The sequence below is a fragment of the Aquarana catesbeiana genome, linkage group LG08, assembly GCF_042186555.1.
Source record: "Aquarana catesbeiana isolate 2022-GZ linkage group LG08, ASM4218655v1, whole genome shotgun sequence".
In the NCBI taxonomy this organism is placed as follows: Eukaryota; Metazoa; Chordata; class Amphibia; order Anura; family Ranidae; genus Aquarana; species Aquarana catesbeiana.
In genome coordinates, this window is record NC_133331.1 from 145,477,448 (window position 1) to 145,498,608 (window position 21,161).

A 21,161-nucleotide genomic window follows, 5' to 3' on the forward strand; every position below is an offset into this window, starting at 1 on the left:
GACTGCGGTGTACATATGTGTGCACATCCTGGGCATGCGTTTGCGTGGCAATGGGGGTTATGGCAATTTTTTTAATAAAGTTTAATATAATTTAATTGTTTTTAAACTTTTTTAGTTAATTATGTTATTTTTACTTTATTGCTATCACAAAGGGTTAATAAACCTCCATGTGATAGCATTGGTCAGGTGACGGGTACTTTTTCACTTTGAAGCCAGGAGCCGCCTGAACAGATGGAGCACAAGCTGATGGCTGCTACTGCAGACATTAGCTTGTGATTAACAGTTCACTCTTTGGATGCACGTAGTATGTCCTAAAAGCTGAATGAATTAAAGCAGTGGTTCTCAACCATCAGGCCACAGTCCACTGGTATGCCCTGTACACACAGTTGGACTTCCTGAGGGAAAATGTGCGATCGGAGCTTGTAGTCGGAAATTCTGACCGTGTGTGGGCTCCATCGGACTTTGTGTGTCGGAAATTCCAATGGAAAAAGTTTTCCGACAACAAAATCCGTTCGCGTAAATTCCGACTGTGTGTGCACAATTCCAACGCACAAAGTGCCACGCATGCTCAGAATAAATTCCGAGAGGGAACTGCTCGGTCTAGTAAAATTAGCGTTCGTAATGGATATAGCACTTTCGTCACGCTGCAATGTTTTAAATTGTTGAATGCAGCGCACTCTCTTCTTCTTTATAATGCTAGAAGAATGAAGTTGTTTTGCTGCTTATATTCACACAGACATCTCACAAACTTCTTTCTTTATTATTTCTCGTGATTTCATGAATATAATATTTTTATTTGTCACATCTACCGAAAAAAAATTATTTTTTATATTTATTTTTTTTGTATTACTTGTATTTTTTTTTTTTTTAATCCAAAACTCCGTTGTTTTTTGTTTTTTTTCGTTTTTTGGTGATCTCCTGAATTGTTTTGGGTGTGTTTTGTGTGTCAAGTTACCACAACACCATTATTATCTTGTCTTTTAATCTCAAGGAGATTGGTTGGTGTTGGTGTCCCTTGTTAATTTCACATTGTATTTTTGAAATGTACCTGCCTACTCACACACAAACTGTCCATTTTGAAGTAAAACACATAGGCAAGTATTTGTGAAAAATAAATAGCCATTTATTCTGGGTCATAACAAAATAAGGAGGAAGGCAACACTGGATAAACTGGTGAACTTAGCGAAGCCTTTGTACCCCAGGGCACACATCAATAATTTTACAGTCAAAATTGGTGGCCTGAGGAGTCCTTATAATAGTGAGCACAATCCGGTCCAGGACTACAAGATATGAGGAACAGCAGCAGATGACATATATGTCCCCAGGCTGTGGTACTACAACAGCCTGCATCTTTTGCCAGACCAGACTGAACCCAGGGCCATCACTCTGTGGTCTTCCTTAGATGCTTCTTTCCAGGCTGTGGCTCTGGTGTTGGAGGTGTGGTAGGAGGTGGAGGAGGAGGACCTGAAGGAGGAGGACCATGGTTGAACTCACAAACGTGGCTTTGGCTTGTGAGTTTGCCCCTCGACCCCTTATTTAGGGCTTGTAAGATGAGATACTCACATATTAGGCATTGGCCCGCCTCCATTCCCAGCATTTTGCAGGCTGTAATATAGGCAAAGTCCTCTTGAACACTGGGGGGGTTCTGAGGGCCGCAGTAGCCTTCATAAATAGGCTGATTGCTGCCTGCTTCACGTTACTCCTCTTCCTGACACTTTTTTGTGGAAGGCGGAGGGGAGGGACCTGGGTATCGTGCAGGCTACTGGGCCTGGCCACTTCCTGGCTGCCACTTATCCCCGCCACCTTCTGGCTGAGACTTTCCTGTGTATGAAAAAGGGACATCGTTTTAGTTTTTGGTTCATCAATCACACACACTTTTCAGCTCATGACTGTTACAAATTGAATGTTAATAAATAGAAAAGACTATCATTCTGACCCCAGCATTTTTCAGTCTTGTCACAATCATTTGTGACCACTACTGTCTATTGATATGTAAAACACTTTGTAAAATCAGTTATCAAAACTAACATATATTTTACATCATTAATACGACAACCAGAAATATTTAGAAGAATGCTATACCTGGCTCAAGCTGGGCTCCTCCACATGTTGCTGCCTGGAAGGCCCAGGTTGGGCATCTGAAGCCTCAGCTGGGGGGGGGGGTGTGGAATGAAGACTGGAGAGAGCGGGCCTGCCAGAAAATGTAGTCTGTCATAGTACTACAGCCTGCAGCTCCTGATCTCTTGAAATCCTGGACCTTCTTGTGCTCCCTAAGATAAGTGCTCCTCAGGCCACCAATTAGGGCCTTCAAATAGGGGATGTCTGCCGTGGGGATCACCGGCTTCACAAATTCCACCAATTGATCCAGCGCTGCCTTCCACTTTGTTTGATTCTTATAATCAGGGTGGTTTACCTGCCACAGACAGGGCAGCTCCCTGAGCATATCATTGAATATTGGCATAAAGTCATGATCATTGACTAGATCCATTTTCTCTGCAAGACACAACACAAGACAAACCCTAATGTCAGGCTAAACTCTCCTAATCTTGTCCCAATATAGGCCTCAACCTATAAGCAGTATAGGCCCAAATTAAAATGGTACCTTTGTTATCACGATCGGCGATTCCGATACTTCTTCCTCTGCTCACAAACCGTACGTACGACGCACGCGTGTTACGCTTTATATACACTGCGCATGCGTGAAACTCCTCCCGCCCCTGCCGTTCTTTCTAGTCTATTCCCCGCCCCTTCTCTTTCGCCGCAGTGGGGGAGAACACATGTGGGAGAGACAACAGGTGCGTGATAATTCCAGCAACGAAGAGGAGGAGGAAAGCCCGGAGCCAGAAACGTCACAATCCCGGAGGAGAAGATTTAAGGCATCAAATATGGCCTTTGTAGAGATGGTGGACATATTGAAGAGGGCCGACTATGACGGGAAGTATGGACCTTACCCAAACCTAAATGTCAAAGGCCAAGATCATGGGGTACGGCGATCCAAGGATCAACTCAGGAAACGGTGGTCGGACCTCAAATTAAGGGAGCACGATCAGTATAGAAGGATCAGGAGAGTGCTTCAAAAAAGTAAGTAGTTGTCCTGTGTTCCTATTCTTTCTTTTTATTACGTTCGTGCTGCTCCATGTGCTTTTCTTTACTGTTGTACAGTTTAAAATGGCAACTTTAATGTTCATGGGCACATTATTCGTTCGTAGGAAACATTGTTTGTTCGGCCACTAAAATACGATGTTTTGGCCAGATGCAGTTTAATACAGTTTTTCTGGCCTACTTCTATTAAAAAAAGTTTGTTGTCTAGATGGGTTTGTAACTAGAATGAAATGCAAACTAGATTCTGTGTAAGGAGAGGACACTCAGCAGCTGTTTACACATCTGGATGCTGGAGCACTAGTGTGGGACACCAGAACACCCTTTTTATTAGGGGGTCCCATACAGGTGCTCCAGTGAATAATATAGGGGTGTCTCCATCTGTGAAGCTTGCACAAAACAGGTAAGTATTCAAGCTTTACAAAGGACAAAAAAAATTCTTCAGCTTGGAACTTTGCCAAAACAGACAATTGTACCCCACTTCCAAGCAATGTTTCATATTCCTATTTCTGCCATCAAATATCTGTGTGCTAAGTATACCTATTTTTGTTCACATAGGGGAGAAAAGACTCAGAGGACACCACTCATCAGAGGACACCAGGGACCCTCCACCTCAGGAAGAAGGGGAAATCCCCCAAACCCAACCAGAGGAGGAGGAGGGAGATTGTCACCACAACAGGTGAGTGTCTGCGAACACAGCTTCAGGTAAGAGATGGATGCCTGCATATTTACAATACATGGTGTTTTTGTTTTGGGTTTTTTTGTAGGTGATCAGGATCTTGTGGAAGAAGAATGTCCTTTCACCAGTGAAAGTGCCCAGATCCTCATCGGGGAGATAATGGGGTGTAATCGAGATTTCAAAAACATAAAGCAAAACATCAATGATGTTCAAAATAAAATGAAGAACATCACTGATGTTTTAGGGAGAATCTAAAACACCCAGAAATTCCTAAATTTCTTCTGCTTTTTTTTTTTTTTTTTTTTTTTTTATGTCTAAATTTTTTTACGTATGTTAAAAGCCAAATTTAGAAGATGCTCACAGTGTGTCAACATGTGCTATCTGCCATCACAGAAGATCAATGTATGCATTTTGTGGGTGCAACCCCTTCCTCGATCATAAAGTAGCTGAGAGGAAGGGGTTGCACCCACAAAACACGTCCATTGATCCCCCATGATGGCAGCTAGCACATGTTGACATTAGGCAATTTGTGTGCATCTTCTAAATTTGGCTTTTACAGGGGTAACATAACCCCATCTGCTGAACACAATATCAAACACAGTTTGTACATACTCATGTCTGATATTGCCTTCACTTTATAAAAGTTGAACTTTGTAAGTTCTAGAGTTGTGTATTTTTTTTATGGTTTTAAACATGCCTGTTTTACCTTTTTTAAAAGGCGATTTCTACTTAATGTGACATAAAAAAAGTTGTACAACAAACATGTTGGTTTGTTCAAAAACCCTTTTATAAACGCACATGTGATTGTGCTTTGATTAAAAAGATTGATAATCAACAATGTGTGGCTTCTTCTTTCAATGCTCAAAAGCATTTTTTGTAGTAAACTTGTTGTTTTCAGTGGCAATGGGGGTTATTTACTAAAGGCAAATCCACTTTGCACTACAAGTGCAGTTTCAGTGCAGTCTCAAGTGCACTTGTAGTGCAAAGTGGATTTTCCTTTAGTAAATAACACCCAACAGTGCTTTCTAATTTTACACAATCACGCCATTTTCACGACTCCCCAAATTTCGGTCATGGTGCTGAAAAATATTAATATTTTTGTCAGTAATACATTACATACATTAACCACAATTTCATTTGCACTGTTGAAGAAAAAGGTCAACAAAAATAACATTAATAAAAGATAACCGAGGAGACAGCTAAAAGAAAGCCAAAGCAGTTGTGGAGAACACAGCAAGACAGGATGATGTGATTGAGTTTATATTCCGCCATGTGTAACCGTGTAAGAAAGAGGCGTAACCGGCTGGCCATTATTCCAAACGTATTCTCCACCACTCTTCTAGCTCTGGCCAGCCGGTAATTAAAAACCCTCTGATCCGGGGTGAGGGTCCTCATAGGGAATGGCCGCATAGGCTGGTCCCCCAGTGCAAACGCTTCATCCGCAACAAAGATGAATGGGAGTCCTTCCGCATTGTCTTCTGGAGGTGGCAAGCCCAAGCTGCCATTCTGGAGACGCCTGTAGAATTCGGTCTGGGCGATGACTCTGCCATTCTTCCCCACGTCCACATACAGGAACTCATAAGTAGCCAACACCACCGCCAACATCTCAATACTATTGAACCCCTTGTAGTTGTAATAGTATGACCCCGAGTTGGGGGGTGGGACTATGTGGACGCGTTTCCCATCAATTGCCCCTCCGCAGTTGGGAAAGTCTCACCACTGGGCAAAGTGGGAGGCCACAGTCTGCCATTTCTGTGGTGTGGAAGGAAACTGTGGAGTCAAACCAGAAAAAAAAAATTGTCATTTTGCACATAAACATTGAAAGCAGATTAGACACAAACATTCTTGGCCAACATCAGTATAACATTTATTTTAGGGAGTATTTAAAGACAAAAATATAAGGTCCACTTATCAGATTCATTACCCCCTCTGATAGGGGGGGGAGATGTTTTGGACAATTAACCCTCTCCACTTCATTGAGAGCTGAATGCATACATAATGTGTGTTACTTTGGCCAGCCCCTCCTTACTTACACTTTTGGCAGCCCGTGTCATAATACAAAAATAAATACACACTGTTCAAGTTGGAGCACAATTTTAACATTCTGCAATTACCTTTCAAGATAATAATAGGATACAAAAACTTTAAACAGTACCATTTGAAAGTATTCAGGCAGGCCCTTGCACTACATGCTTTGTGGAATTCATACAGAAATCTGACCACAAAAGAGGTAGGTATAGTGTGTATGGGTTTGGCAAAGTCAGCAGATAGAGGATTGTTATGGGTTGACTTAGTGGTTGGGGGGAGGGAGGGTTCCAAATGAGTTTTGGAACAAAAAAAAAGCCTCTGACTCTCTGCCAGAATTTAAGGACACAAATAACATTATTACACATTTTAGGGGGTGTTTAGGGTAAAGCACTACAATGGAGCTGACAAAATACATTGTTAAGTGACTAGGCAAGGGGGATATAGGCCCAGGAGAGCATGCTGGGGAGGTAAGTGAAGGCAAATATGCATGAAGGACAAAAAAAAAGTTAAAAAAATTATTCAAAAATTCCAGCATGCATGAGGACAAAGGAGACATTCACGGCATATTACAATCATGGTAATTAGGGAATGATGAAAGAAATACAATATATTAGCAAACATTAAATACATAGAATGTGATGTTAAAGGATAAATCTTACCCTAATATAGTCCTTCTGCAGGACCTGTATGATGGCAGAACAGGTCTCTGGGATAATGATCCCCAGAGCCTGGGGGGAGATGCCTTTCGAAAACTTGAGGTTCTGCAGGCTTCTCTCCGTCGCCAAGTACCGCAACGTGGCGACTAGCCTCTTCTCCGGAGTGATGGCTTGCCGCATGCAGGTGTCCTGTCTGCTGAGGGGTCAGCAAAGCCAACAAACGGTGAAATACAGGGTCCGTCATCCTGAGAAAGTTCCTGAAATTGTCAGGATTATTCTCGGAGCAAAGGCATGTGACAGAATTGGTCACGCTGGAGCAACCAATTCTTGGTCCATGAACTCCTACCCACCCTGTTCATGGACTGAGCTTGTGTCAAAGTAAGAACCCCAACACCAAGCCCCCGCACAGCATGAACTCTACGATGAGTACGTACACGCAACATGGCTTCAAAACAGGTGGCTGGTCAGAACGAAGTAACAGAACGCACTAAAGAACAGCAAGGCCTGTGAAGAGCGACCTGAAAATCAGTAACCAGCTGACAAGAACACACTGAATAAACCAATGGGAACTCAATGCACGCACTGAAGACCAGATACAAACCCACAAGCACAAACTGAACAGCAGAAAAACGATCTGAAAACCACGAGTCTGAAAAAGCGCAAATCGTCTCTCGCCAAACTTTTACTAACCCGAGGTTAGCAAAAGGAGCCCAAAGGGTGGCGCGCTCGGTATTGAACTGCCCTTTTATAGTCTTGTCGTACATGGTGTACATCAATAGATTTCAACAGAGAAGCTGCAGAAAAGCATATAGTGCGTTTTTACAGTGATTTTGCCATGATTTGCAGTTTTAAATCTGCCCAACAAATTTTCCCAAAACAAAAAACATTAAAAAAAAGCAAAACGCAAATTGCGGCAAAATCGCGGTAAAATTGCAAAAAGCACAGCAAGAAACGCTCAAAATCAACATGCATAGATGTAAATCGAGCCTGAGCCCACGTTCACATTGGGCAGATTTGGCATGCGATTGACATGTCAAATCGCATGCCAAATCAGCAGCTATTGCTGGCAATGGCACCACCTGAATAGGTGTGATGCCGACTTTGTACTACTTTTGGCAAATTCCTGTACTACTTTTGACAAATTTAGGGGCCATTTGAATAGACTTCTGTGCAGGAACCCGCACAGAAGTCTGTCAAATCGGCCCCGAAGACGGACTGCATTGCCGGTTTGAAATTGCACAAGTTCAGCTAAACTCAGCTAAAATCACATGATTTCAAACCCACCCTCAATTTGAACCTAGCTTAGCCTAGGTTCACACTGAAAGCGGGTTAGAAATCGAGCAAGTTCACCTGAACTCACATGATTTCATATCCACATATCAGTCCGACTTCAGGAGCGATTTCAGAGACATCTGTGCGGGTTCCTGCACAGATGTCTATACAAATCGCCCCACGAAGTCACCAAAAGTAGTACAGAAACTACTTTTGGGAATCGCTGCACCGATTCGTACAGTGCCATTGCCACTGACATGTCAAATCACATGCCAAATTGTACCAATGTGAACCTAGGCTTAGGCTATGGCTTTGTGTATAATAGCTTACCTATGATACATTAGGTTGAAGCATAACTAAACACAAAAACAGAAATGTATTATTTTGCAGCTTACCAATCCTTAAAGTGATACTAAAATCTCAATTGTTTTTTTCGATAAAACTAACAAATGTGTTATACTTATTTGCTCTGTGCAGTGGTTTTGCACAGAGTGGCCCCGATCCCCCCTCTTCTCGGGTCCCTCTTCTGTGCTCCTGGCCCCTCCCTCCTGTTAAGTGTCCCCACAGCAAGCAGCTTGCTATGGGGGCATCCAAGCCAAGTCACAGCTCCCTGTGTCTATTCAGACATGGAGCCGCAGCCTGGCCCCACCCCCTTTCTCTCTCCAAAAGCTCACTGACTTTGACAGCAGTGGGAGCCAATGGCGCCGCGCTGCTGTCTCAGCCAATGAGGAGAGGAGTCCCGGAAAGCCAATTCTCTCGTGTAATATCACTGGATCTAGATGCGGCTCAGGTAAGTATTAGGAGGGCTGAGGGGGCTTCTGCACACAGAAGGCATTTTATCTTAATGCCTTCTGCTTTTACAACCACTTTAAAGCCCACATGGCTGGCAGGCTCTCCCACCTCTCCGAAAAGTAATCAGTGGTTGACAGGTGTTCAAGAGGTGATACTGCCGCCTCCTGAATGCCCGTTCTTTGTTTAGATCCAAAGGTGTACTTTACATTGAAATACCATACTGTAAATGTGTGCTGAGCATTTAGCATGCAGTTGCAGTACAGTTCTTTTGACTTCATTGAGCTAACTTGACAGATAGTGCCCCCTCTCATACTTGACATGCTGAGGCACAATTTCCAGTCAGAAAGCAACATTAAAAAATTACTGCCACAGCAATGTGTACTCACCCCTTCAGCATCCATGTAAATTTTAAGATCGGTAGCTGAGGCCTGTAAAAACTCAGATCAACTGCCTATTTTTTCCACTCTGTGTGAGCTAAGCTTAATGTGGTTTCTTTTTATTGGCTTATTTTTACCTGGTGATCTGACTAGTAACACAGTTTCTGTTTAGGATGGTTCCAATCTATGAAACAGAAGTGGTAACACCCTAAGACAACAGCATTGTCATTCTGGGGTGAGGGCAGTGTTGTTAGGCATCATACGCACGGTTCGATTGTTGTATGACCGAACGTCTGATTTTTGTCAAACGCGTGTGCAGGATTTTGTCTAGCATACTAACTATCTGCAAATTGTCGTCCGACAAACACAGTGATGTACAAAGAGAGTATAAAGAGGAAGTTCATTTCTCAAGCGCAAACCTTTGGGCCCCTAATGCTAATTTCATCTTAGTAGGAGTTTGGTGAGCGTTGTTTCGCACTTTTTTGTTATGCTATCTGCCATCCAAATAAAAATAACCTATCTAATTTAATTTCTGTTTTTTTTTCTGCACAATAAAAAAATTGTGTAGAATAATACTTGGCTATGTGTTTTTCTTCAAATGACAGTTTGGGAGTAGGCAGTTACATTAAAAACAACACAATTGAAAATTAAAGGGGTTGTAAAGGTAAATTTTTTTTTTTTTTTTTTTTTTAAATAACAAACATGTTATACTTACCTTCACTGTGCAGCTCGTTCTGCACAGAGTGGCCCCGAACCTGCTCTTCTGGGGTCCCTTGGCGGCTGTCTCAGCTCTTCCCCGCAATAACTAACCACCTTAATGCGAGCTCTCTCGCATGGTGGTTAGTTATTGCAGGCGCGCTCCCGTGATACAGCCGGCGGCTATAGCCGCTCGCTGTATCACTCGGCCTGCCCCCGGCGCGCCGCGTCATTGGCTGTGATTGACAGCAGTGCGAGCCAATGGCTGCGCTGCTTTCAATCCATCCACTATAGCCAATCAGCGACCAGGCTGATCGGCTGAATGGAGGTCGGGAGCGAGCGGCCGAGTTTCGAGGTGTCAGGTAAGTAAAACGGGGGGGCTGGGGGCGGCGGTATTTTCAAAAGTTTTTTCACCTTAATGCATAGAATGCATTAAGGTGAAAAAATGTATACCTTTACAACCCCTTTAACAAAGGATACCAACATAGTTGTATCTTTTGATCTTAAAAACTCAGGGATAATGGTGTTGTGGTAACGTCCCCAAAAAATCAAACAACAACCATAATATTAATATTATTTATATCACTACAAAACAAATGCCTTTTAAAATACGTTTGGCATAACTACACAAGTATCACCAGCAAAGCAGCTTCATTATTATCCTATTAACCACAACTGGGCACTTAAACCCCCCTCCTGCCCAGACCAATTTTCAGCTTTCAGGACTGTCACACTTTGAATGACAATTACTCAGTCATATAATACTGTACCCAAATGAATTTTTTGTCCTTTTTTTCATATAAATAGAGCTTTCTTTTGGTGGTATTTGATCACCTCTGGGTTTTTTATTTTTTGCGCTATAAATGAAAAAAGACCGAAAATTTTGAAAAAAAAACACATTTTTCTTAGTTTATGTGAAAAAATGTTGCAAATTATTAATTTTTCTTCTGAAATTTTGGCCACAATTTATACTGCTACATATCTTTGGTAAAAATAACCCAAATTAGTGGCTATTATTTGGTCTGTGTGAAAGTTAGAGAGTCTACAAGCTGTGGTGCAAATCATAAAAAAATAATCACACCCGAGGTACTGACGGCCTATCTCATTTCTTGCGACCCGAACAAGCCAGGAAAGTACAAATACCCCCCAAATTATCCCTTTTTAGAAAGTAGACATTCCAAGGTATTTAGTAAGATGCATTGTGAGGTTTTTGATGTTGTCAATTTTTTTCCCCACAATTCTTTGCAAAATGAAGATTTTTATTTATTTCTTTTTTTTCCACAAAATTGTCATTGTAATAGGTTATTTCTCTCACATGGCATATGTATACCACAAATGACATCCCAAAATACATTCTGCTACTCTTCCTGAGTATGGCGATACCAAATGTGTGAGACTTTTACACAGCCTGGCCACATACAGAGGCCCAATATTGAAATAGCACCATCAGGCTTTCTAGGAGCATAAATTACACATTTTATTTCTCAACCACCTATTACACTTTTGAAGGCCCTGGAGCACCAGGACAATGGAAACGTTCACAAAGTGACCCTATTTTGGAAAGCGAACACCCCAACGTATAATCTATGAGGCATAATGAGTCTTTTGAACAGTTCATTTTTTTTCCAGGAGTTTTTGGAAAATGTGGGAAAAAAAAATGAAAACACATTTTTTTTTTACGCAAAGTTGTGCATTTATAAGATATTTCCAACACATAGCATGTACATAGCAAAAATGACACCCCAAAATACATTCTGCTACTCCTCCTGAGTATGGCGATACCACATGTGTGAGACTTCTACACAGCCTGGCCACATACAGAGGCCCAACAATCAGGGAACACCATCAGGTGTTCTAGGGGCACATAGCATTCACATACCAAGAAATACACCCCAAAATACATTATGCTGAGCAAAGAGTAAACAAAAGATTACCTGTGGTTGTAGTAGCGCAGTTGTACACAGGAGGATAGCACTGGTCCAGGCAGCAGGCAGGGACTTGGTCAGCAAAAGTGAATGCAATTTTCCAGGCAACAGGCAGGAATACTGTCCATAGTCAGTACAGGCAGCAGGCAGGGATACTGTTCATATACAGTCCAGGGTCAGTGCAGGCAGAGATTGTCAGCAGTGCCAATATATTGGTCCTGGTAGTAGGCAGGTCCATGTGGTGTGGTCAGTTCAATGGCATAGGTCCTACAGGCAGCAGGCAGAAGTAGGGCCTCGTTCAGGACAAAATGGGGACAGGGGTAGAGGCTTCTCCCACCCAAATCTCTTTGAAGCCTATGAGTCTCCAGACCCTAATCTAGGAATGAGAAAACAAATGAAATTGTTTTCTTCATCCAGAAAAACAATTCTGGAGCCCCTCACATATGTGAGACCCCTGTGTTCTGAATCCCACTAGTCCACTGGCAGGGTACAAGATCAGTACAAGAGGCAGGCAAGAGGCATGGTCAAACAGTCCAGAGTCAGTTCCAGATCAGGCAGAGATATAAACAGAATCGGTAGGCAGAAGCATGGTCGAATAACAAGCCAGGGTCAGTTACAGAGCAAGCAGAGGCATAAGGGGTGTGAAGGTAAATGGCAGGAAGTGAGATTATGTTTACCATACTTCACTAATAATTTAGTGAAGTATGGTAACGGCGGAAACTATGCAGAGGCCTGGTTGGGAAGGACATTGGGGACAATGATAAGTGGTGTCTCGTCTCACTCCTCGTTTGGAGCACACCCGGCATTTTTTCTGACGTTTTTGACCTGTTGGTCTGGGAGGGATTTTATCGGGAAAGTGGCGTTCAGAGAGTCTGCTAATCACATCGGATCTAATGTTTTCTGGTGGGCCGTTCAGGTATATAAGGGCAGTGGTGATTTCCTCCTGGTAGCCAAGGAATGGTTTGGGTCTTTCAGTGGAGTTGCGATAGATTACAAAGGTGTTGTATATGGCCAAATTAAACAAATAAATTGAAACCTTTTTATACCACTGGTATGTTCTTCTAGTGGAAAGGTAGGGTTCGAGCATCTGGTCGTTGAAGTCGACACCCCCCATGAACATGTTGTATTCATGGATACATGTTGGCTTTTGGATTGGGCCATTCCTCCTGGTGATCTCAACAAATGTATTGTTGTGGATCGAAGAAAGCATGTAGACGTCCCTTCTGTCCCTCCACTTCACAGCCAGAATTTCCTCATTCCGTAAGCTCGCCGCCTCCCCTCTTCTTAACTTCTTGTTGACGAGGCTTTGAGGAAAGCCCTTCTGGTTCATCCTTACGGTGCCGCATGCTGGAGTGTTCTTTCTGTGAAGGTTTCGGAACAGGGGCAAACTAGAATAAAAATTGTCCACATACAAATGGTAGCCTTTCTCCAGGAGTGGGTTTATGAGTTGCCAAATGACTTTCCCGCTTGATCCAATGTATTCTGGGCAATTAGGAGGATGTAGCTGGGTGTCCTTCCCTTCGTATACCATGAAGGTATAGGTATTCCCTGTAGCTTGACCGCACAATTTGTACATCTTCACCCCATAGCGGGCCCTTTTGGTGGGAATAAATTGTTTTAAGCCCAGCCTGCCAGAAAATTTGATAAGGGACTCATCCACACATATGTGTTGGTCTGGGGTAAACAACTGGAGGAAGATTTCAGCAAAATTATTTATTAGCCGCTGAATTTTATAAAGCTTGTCAAAATTTGGGTTATTTAAGGGAGGGCACTGGGTATTGTCGTAATAGTGTAGGAATCTCATAAGCATGAGATATCTGGTCCTGGGCATTACTGAGGAAAAGATGGGCATGTGGTAGATGGAGAGAAAAACCAATACAAACGTAATTAATTTTTTCTGTTTAGTCCCATATAGAATGTGAGGCCCAAAAAACTTTTAAACTCCTCCACTTGTAGGGACGGGCATAGAATGAAGTTGGGTTACTTGCTATAAATTGTTGTGCATACAGGTTGCACTGGGCCACAATTGATGCAAGCATGTCCTCAGTAAAAATTAAATGGAAAAAGTCTATCAGGGGAAACATTTTCTGTGTCCACCTGGACTCCTGGCTGGGCAGTGAAAGGGGGAACGTTAGCTTCTCCGGAATTAGGAGGCAGCCACAAGGGGTTCTGAAGGGAATAGGGAAGGCTGGCATGGGACCTAACCCTTTGAGACTGAGGTGACACCCCATTGGTACGTGGCCTTTACCAAGGTACTGCGGTGCTGGTGGATGACACTGTGGTGCTGGTGGATGGCACTGCCTCCTCACCAGTACGCCTTCGTCTGGCGGGCGGACTCTCATCCTCCTCCTCTGAGGCTGTCAATGTACCACTGTTTAGGACAGGCTCGTAGTCCACGTCAGACTCAGAATCTGAAAATGAGGAGGAATCCGAAGCGGAGAGAGCTCCCCGTTGCTGTCGTTGCCCGCAAGAATATTGTACGCCTCCTCAGCTGAATATAATCTTCTAGCCATTGTTGGTGATGACAGAAGGCACTGATGACAAGTGATACTGATGATAGCTGGCACTCTTACGTGGCACTGATGACACTGATACGTGGCACTGGTGACACTGATAACAGATGGCATGTGGCACTGACAGGTGGCACTGATAACAGATGGTACTGACAGATGGTACTGACAGGTTGCACTGACAGATGGCACTGACAGGTGGAACTGATGGCAGGTGGCACTGGCAGATGGGACTGGCAGATGGCACTGGCACTGGCAGATGGGACTGGCAGATGGCACTGACAGATGGCACTGATAGGTACTGTGGGCACTGTATATGTGTTTTTGTAAACTCACATTTTCACAATCTGAAGCACAGGTCGCTCTCCCTCCTCAAACGTGATCTCTGTGTGAGGAGGGAGAGCCGGCAATGAGAGATGTTCTCATATGTTTACATTTGAGATCATCTCCCATTGGAAGCTGCGATCGCGCTGTAAACGGCCGCTGTGATTGGCCGTTTACGGTGATCTGTGACTGGCAGTGTCCAAGTGACACGGCCAGAACAGAATTTCCCCGGTGCCCGCCAGCGGGAGCACACATCGCGGAAGTAAACAGCTGGATGTCCAGGGACGGCCACCCGGCAGTTAGCGTCGGCACTGCAGCTGTCTTTCGGCTATAGCGCGGGCGCGAAGTGGTTAAAGAAGATGAGAATGTGCACTGCATTTCGAGATTTCATCAATTGCCGCATCATGAATGTTAATTCTAGATTACGAGCGGTAGTTTACAAGACCAAACTCTTCCTAGTCGTTCCTTGATTCCGATCATGTGTGTTTGTACTTTTGACTTTTGTGTGACGATTTCTGTACTCACCATCCAAAAATCAGACGTTGAGTTCACATCCGAAAAGCACATCCAGCTTTTCACTGATGAAAATGTGAAATCGGCTGTCGAAAGCACCATACTAATGTCCTATACTAACATTGTAAGCACCACTGTCATTGTTAAATGGCACTTTTGCTGGACAGCTTGGTCTTTTGATAAATATCAGATTTCTGACCAAATTACCATAATGGAAACAAAAAGTTTAAAAAAAAAAAAAAAAAGGAAAACGAATGCAGCCACCAAGCATTGGTAAGCTGCAATAGATTACATTTTTGCTTTTAGGTTTGGGTATGCTTTAATCCCCATTGTCATTTTCTTGCAGCAAACACTGCAGAACTACATGTAGCTCTATACTCAGATTAGGATCGCTGAATTTTTGACCTCATTCTTCCTGCAGAAGCTTCCATTTGACCCTCATTTAAAATATGAGTAGCAGTAGCTCATTGCAAACAGGATGTTTATATGTTCAGAACAGAAACAAGGAGACTCCAATTAAGTTGACAGAGACCTCATGTAACTTTTAAGGAGATTTTCATTTGTTTCCTTGTTTCATTTCGTTTAAGCAACTCTCTCATTTTAAATGATATTCCTACAGTATGTTATATGTTTGCAGGATGTGTTTTTGAAGGCAAGCTACATAAGCTTGGCAGTGAATGGATAACAGAGGAATGTATGGATTGTTTGTGTCATTCTGATGGCTCCGTGGGTTGCTGTTCTATGTAAGCATTATTTTATTTAGTTTTATTTGTTCAATCCAAATTGAATGCAAAATATATTTTGGTATTATACAAAATGTTCCATCTAAAGTGAGAATCAACAGTAATGCCGCGTACACAAGATCGCACATTGCGACAACAAAATCCATGTTTTTTTTCCGACAGATGTTGGCTCAACTTGTCTTGCATATACACGGTCACACAAATGTTTTTGGAAATTCCGAATGTCAAGAACGCGGTGACGTACAATACGTACGACAAGCCGAGAAAAATGAAGTTCAAATGAAGTCAACAGATTAACAAAAGAAGTAACAGAAATTTAGACTCCCAAGGGGAAAACTTTCAAGGTTTGTACCAGAATTGGTTGACTGCAGGCCAAGTAGGATGTCTCAAGGGGCTGAGGAGCTCTTTTAAGTGAAAAAAATGTTCAGGGTAGGAGAACAAAAGGAAGTAAAAAAGGAGTAGTGGGGAAAAGGAGAAGGGAAATGCCGTGTACGCACGATCGGACATTCGGACAACAAAATCCTAGATTTATTTCCAAACTTGTCTTGCATACACACGATCACACAAATGTTGTCGGAAATTCCGAACGTCAAGAACGCGGTGATGTACAACACGTACGGGGAGCAGAGAAAAATGAAGTTCAATAGCCAGTGCAGCTCTTCTGCTTTATTCTGAGCATGCGTGGAATTTTGTGCATCGGAATTGTGTACACACAATCGGAATTTCCGACAACGGATTTTGTTGTCGGAAAATTTGAGATCCAGATCTCAAATTTTGTTTGCCGGAAATTCCGACTGAAAATGTCCGATAGAGCCTACACACGGGCGGAATTTCTGACAACAAGCTCACATCGAACGTGTACGTGGCATAAGGCTGTATTTCAGCATGCATTGTTCACTTCACTATGCAAATTAGGAATTCAATATGAAGTCTTCATGTGCCACTATGAGGTTGTTGAAAAGCCCTAAAGAAGGAGGAGGCCTTTCCCCCAAAATGTGTTGGCTGTGTATTTGCTGCTCCTAACCAATAATTGCTTAAAAAACTTTTAAATTATATGAGCTTTTGTTAAAGGTGCTCCTTAATACTCCCTAGTTCCCTAATGGAAGAAAAATGTGGTTTTCAAAAAGTTAAAGAATGCCTGCCTACCCTAAATCCTAGGTACAGTGACTGTCATTCGCATGTCACCCTGCGTGAATAAACACACTCTATGTGTGGATTGCAGACATAGGGGTTAATTTATTAGGGTTACCACATGCGCTAACGTGGTCACATGAACCATTTGCATAAATTATCGTATGCGGTAAATTAAGTCCAATTCATCAAAAAAAAAAATTAAAAAGTAATGATTATGCGCTATTTGCTGCAAAATAAAAAACGTTCCGGTAAATATCGTTTAAAAACCATGTGGTAAGCTCTTAAGTCCCATTCACAAACGGACAAGAGAGTAAAAAAAAATGCTATATTTATCACCATTTATCAAAAAGCTGGTTGCCTAAGGAGCGGGCCGGGAAGCTGGCCGCCAGGTCCTTAACAACCGATGACTCATCAGCTGAATGTAAAAAAAATGCAGACAATTAAAAGTTATGAAAGAAAATAGCATGAGCCCCCACAATGCATTCCAGGCCCTTCGGGTCACATGCCCTCAACATGGGTGCTTTGGGGCAAGGAGTGGGTGCCTTGGGGGCAAGGGGGGTCCTTCAACAAGGCAGCCCCCAGATCCGGGCTCCCTCATGTGCATGAGTATGGGGTACATAATACCCCTATCCATTCACCAAAAAAGTGTCAAAAAGTAATAAAGACCACAGACAGTTTTTGACAATTCCTTTATTTAAAAAAAAAAAAAAAAAAAACGGCGCCCCCCGATGTAAATCCATCATCAATCACGCGGCTCGCCGCAATTCTGACCTGAAAAAAAAAAAGCTCCGCCCATGCAGACGGCTGGCCACCGAATGCCTCCTCTGCTGTTTGACAGTTCTTATATAGGTAAGGGCGGGGTCCAAATAGGTAAGGACGGTGCCACCTGGCGACGTCACCTGGTGGCACTGCCCCCTTTTGATGTCATGGACCAGTGTATGCTGGGTTTGTGAAGTCACAAGGGGGGCGATGCCACCAGGTGACATCACCAGGTGGCTCTGCCCTTACCTATATAAGAAATGTCAAACGGCAGAGGAGGCATTTGGAGGTATGAGGAGGGTTTTTTTTTTCAGGCTTGAATGTGTGGCGGGCGACGTGATTGACGATACAATTTCATTGGGGGTCACTATTTTTTAATTTTTTAATAAAGGAATTGTCAAGAACTGTCCCTGTGTTTTTATCACTTTTTGCCACTTTTTTAGTGAATGGGTAGGGGTACTCATTCACATGGGGGGGGCGGGATCTGGGGGCATCCAGATTCTGATAAGCCCCTTGCCCGCAGACTCCCACAACCACCGCCCAGGGTTGTGGGGGATGAAGCCATTGTCCCCATCAACATGGGAACAAGGTGCTGGGGGGTGGCTTTTTTTTTTTTTACATTTTAGCGTACCATTTAAAAAAATAAAAATTCTATTCCTGGCAATGACATTGTATTGCCAGCAATTTAAATGTTATTTCATAACTTTTTTTTTTTATAGAAATGTAATTTTTGCTGCAGCATGTTCTATGCATGCTACAGATGCGCATGGGGCCTGGTATGCATGGGGGGGGGATCCCACGTAGTTTTTTTTTTTAATACTTTTTTAATTGCCGGCATGTCAACAACTGATGAGTCATCTGTTGTTAAGGACTTGGCGGGCAGCTTCCCAGCCCGCTCCTTAGCAACTAGCTCAATATGGTAAATTACCACATGAAAAAATGCGATGATTACCACACATTCAAAAAGACACCATATTAGTTATTTAACGCAAAATTCTTAATGAATTGCACTTTTACAACTGATTTACCACAAGCATTATTTTACCGCATTTTATTATCTGTTATTTAACTCTTAATGAATTGACCCCATAATCACATCACCCTCAGGTAGTATGTTTACTATGCAACAATACCTCACACCCCCCCCCCGAATAGACCTCTGCTGGGGTGGGGGCAGTTTTGTATGTTTAGTGCTAGAGAACCTTGTCCTGGCACTGAATAATAGTCACCTACATCTCATTCTAGCACATGACCCAGAGAATAACATCACCTTATACTGTACAGTATATAGTTTGTACCTTTTACATTTATCTCATGAGTCTTGCTTTATTATGTTATTAGGCTCGGCTTACCCATGGACTTTGACAGAAACAGATATGAATATATTGAAGATAAGAAAACATGTACCTGGAGAGTGGCTTCTAAGGAGGATCCCACAAAGGATTATTAGCCCGTGGTCTGCTTTAATACATCCACCATCAACAGGGCAAGAGATTGCACAAGATAATGTACAGAAATACATACTGTATGTGGAATAAGAATAAATGATGACAATAGGGGTGATTTACTAAGATGAATGTGCTGCGCCGGTTCACACCCTAATTGGTGCTCTGGAAAAATCATTGATTGAACATGCAAACCGGCACACGCAGACGCGCAAACGATAATAAATATGTAAACTGCAACTGGTTCTAGGGTAACTGCAGTTTTCTCATTGATAATAGCGCACACTCAATACATTTGGTTCATTTCATCTGATTGGATGTGTCCTGTTAGGCAATTAGTAGGTGTTCTCAGGGAATTAACCCTTTTGATGCTAATCTCATTCCTATTACTTCTAATATTTCTTTGAAATGTGTTTTTTTTTCTATTTTTACCCAAATCTTTTAATGCATTACAAAGAACAGAGAAGTGTTTCTTAACCCAATAAATTAATATTTTCCGATCTTGATCTTTAAAGGTGACCATACACTACAATCAGTTAGATCTTAAAATAATAGATTTAGTGCAAGAGCCTGTTTGATTTCCTATAATTTGAATTAATTGTTCAAGTGTGTCTTCCTATTACCTATTTTTCCTAAATATTGAGTTGTACAGAGATTGACCAATCAGATTGCATAGTGCATTACCATCTTAAGTGCCAAATTTGGAATGTAGATGTGCTGTGACCCACTTGTATTTTCCTATTGATATTTCTTGGGCATTATACAAGCCACATGAGAAACCACCTTTTTTCAAGACATGCTAGAGTGATCAGGAATCTTCAAACTACGGCTCTCCAGCTGTTGAGGCATTGTAAAACTCTGACATTCACAGACATGACTAGGCATGATGGGAATTGTAGTTCCTGAACAACTGTAGGGCCATAGTTTGAAGACCCCTGTGCTAGACCATTATTATGCCTCCAGAATTGGGAGTGTGGCATCTGCCCAACTTCTCTCTGCAGGTGGATACAAGAACCTACATCAATAGATATATATTTGGGCAGCACAGTGGTGTAGTTGTTAGCACTTTCACCTAGCAGCAAAAAGGGTTGCTGGTTCAAATCCCGCCCACGACACCATCTGCCTGGAGTTTGCATGTTCTCCTTGTGCATGCATGGGTTTCCTCCCACACTCTAAAAATATGCTGGTAGGTAAATTGGATCCTGTCAAATTGGCCCTAATATGTCTGAATGTGTGTTAGGGACCCACGCAAACACCACCCCATATTATAAAAAAAATAAAATAATTTTCTTAATTTGCAAATAAGGATCATCTCTTCCTCAGAGGACAGTGAGCAGGGCATGGTGGTGGGAAGAAATTAGCAGCAGTACAAGCAACTTCCTGTAGGGGCGTGATGTCATTCCTGTGTGCTGTCTGCCGCTTTCGGGAACCAAATATGCGCACACAGCACTCTCGCATCTCACATAGACAGCGGTTGCTAATCTAGATGCATTTGGTGCCTTTAGCTGCAGGAATCCATATTTTGATGTACATTAATAGTAAAGCAGATGCAGATTTCCAGGACTGGACTAACAAATGTTTCTAGTGAAAGGCAACTGGTGTTTTATATTAAACAAGGTCTAAATGGGCCATTGGCATGCATCACAGTTGAACTTAGGAATGTGTCTTTGCAAAGTTAAACTAAATGAAATCCTTTCTTATTTCTGCATGGGGATAGAAGGCAGAGGGATTAGAAGTCTTGTCAGTTTTTGGGGATGTCTGCACCCCTGATAGGGTGAAGACACCTCCCAAATTGACACTTTCTCCTTCAAATTTATTCACTTCCTGTCACATAGCCAAACAGGAAGTGAGGGTAAAACCCTACCAATGTCTTTCCTTCGGGACACACAGGTCAATCTAAATAGTTTCCCCATTAGGGAAATTGCACTCTAGCATTTTGCTCTGTACACCCCAAATTATTAGGTATCCCGGACTTTGGGGTTTATTTACTAAAGGCAAATCCACTTTGCATTAGAAGTGCAGTTGCTGGAGATCCGAGGGGGACATGCAAGGAAAATAAAAAAACAGCATTGTTACTTCGACATGATTGGATGATAAAATCACCAGTGCTTCCCCTCCGATTGCAAAATATATAGTGAACAGAGTTGTGCTACTAAAAACATAAAATAGAATAGATAAGCAGCCAGCCTCAACAATGTGATAGATTGTG

The 21,161-nt window shown here is 42.5% G+C and overlaps 1 protein-coding gene across 1 annotated transcript in view; it reads left to right on the forward strand.

The window, feature by feature from the left end:
• LOC141106099 (beta-microseminoprotein-like) overlaps positions 1–20,515 on the forward strand; it is a 213,714-nt gene extending 193,199 nt beyond the window's left edge. Inside the window, exon 4 of the mRNA XM_073596534.1 lies at positions 18,849–20,515. Within this exon, the coding sequence (XP_073452635.1) occupies positions 18,849–18,957 (109 nt within the window). The 3' untranslated portion in view covers positions 18,958–20,515. The remainder of the gene's footprint in view (positions 1–18,848) is intronic.
• The last annotated feature ends 646 nt before the right edge of the window (positions 20,516–21,161 follow it).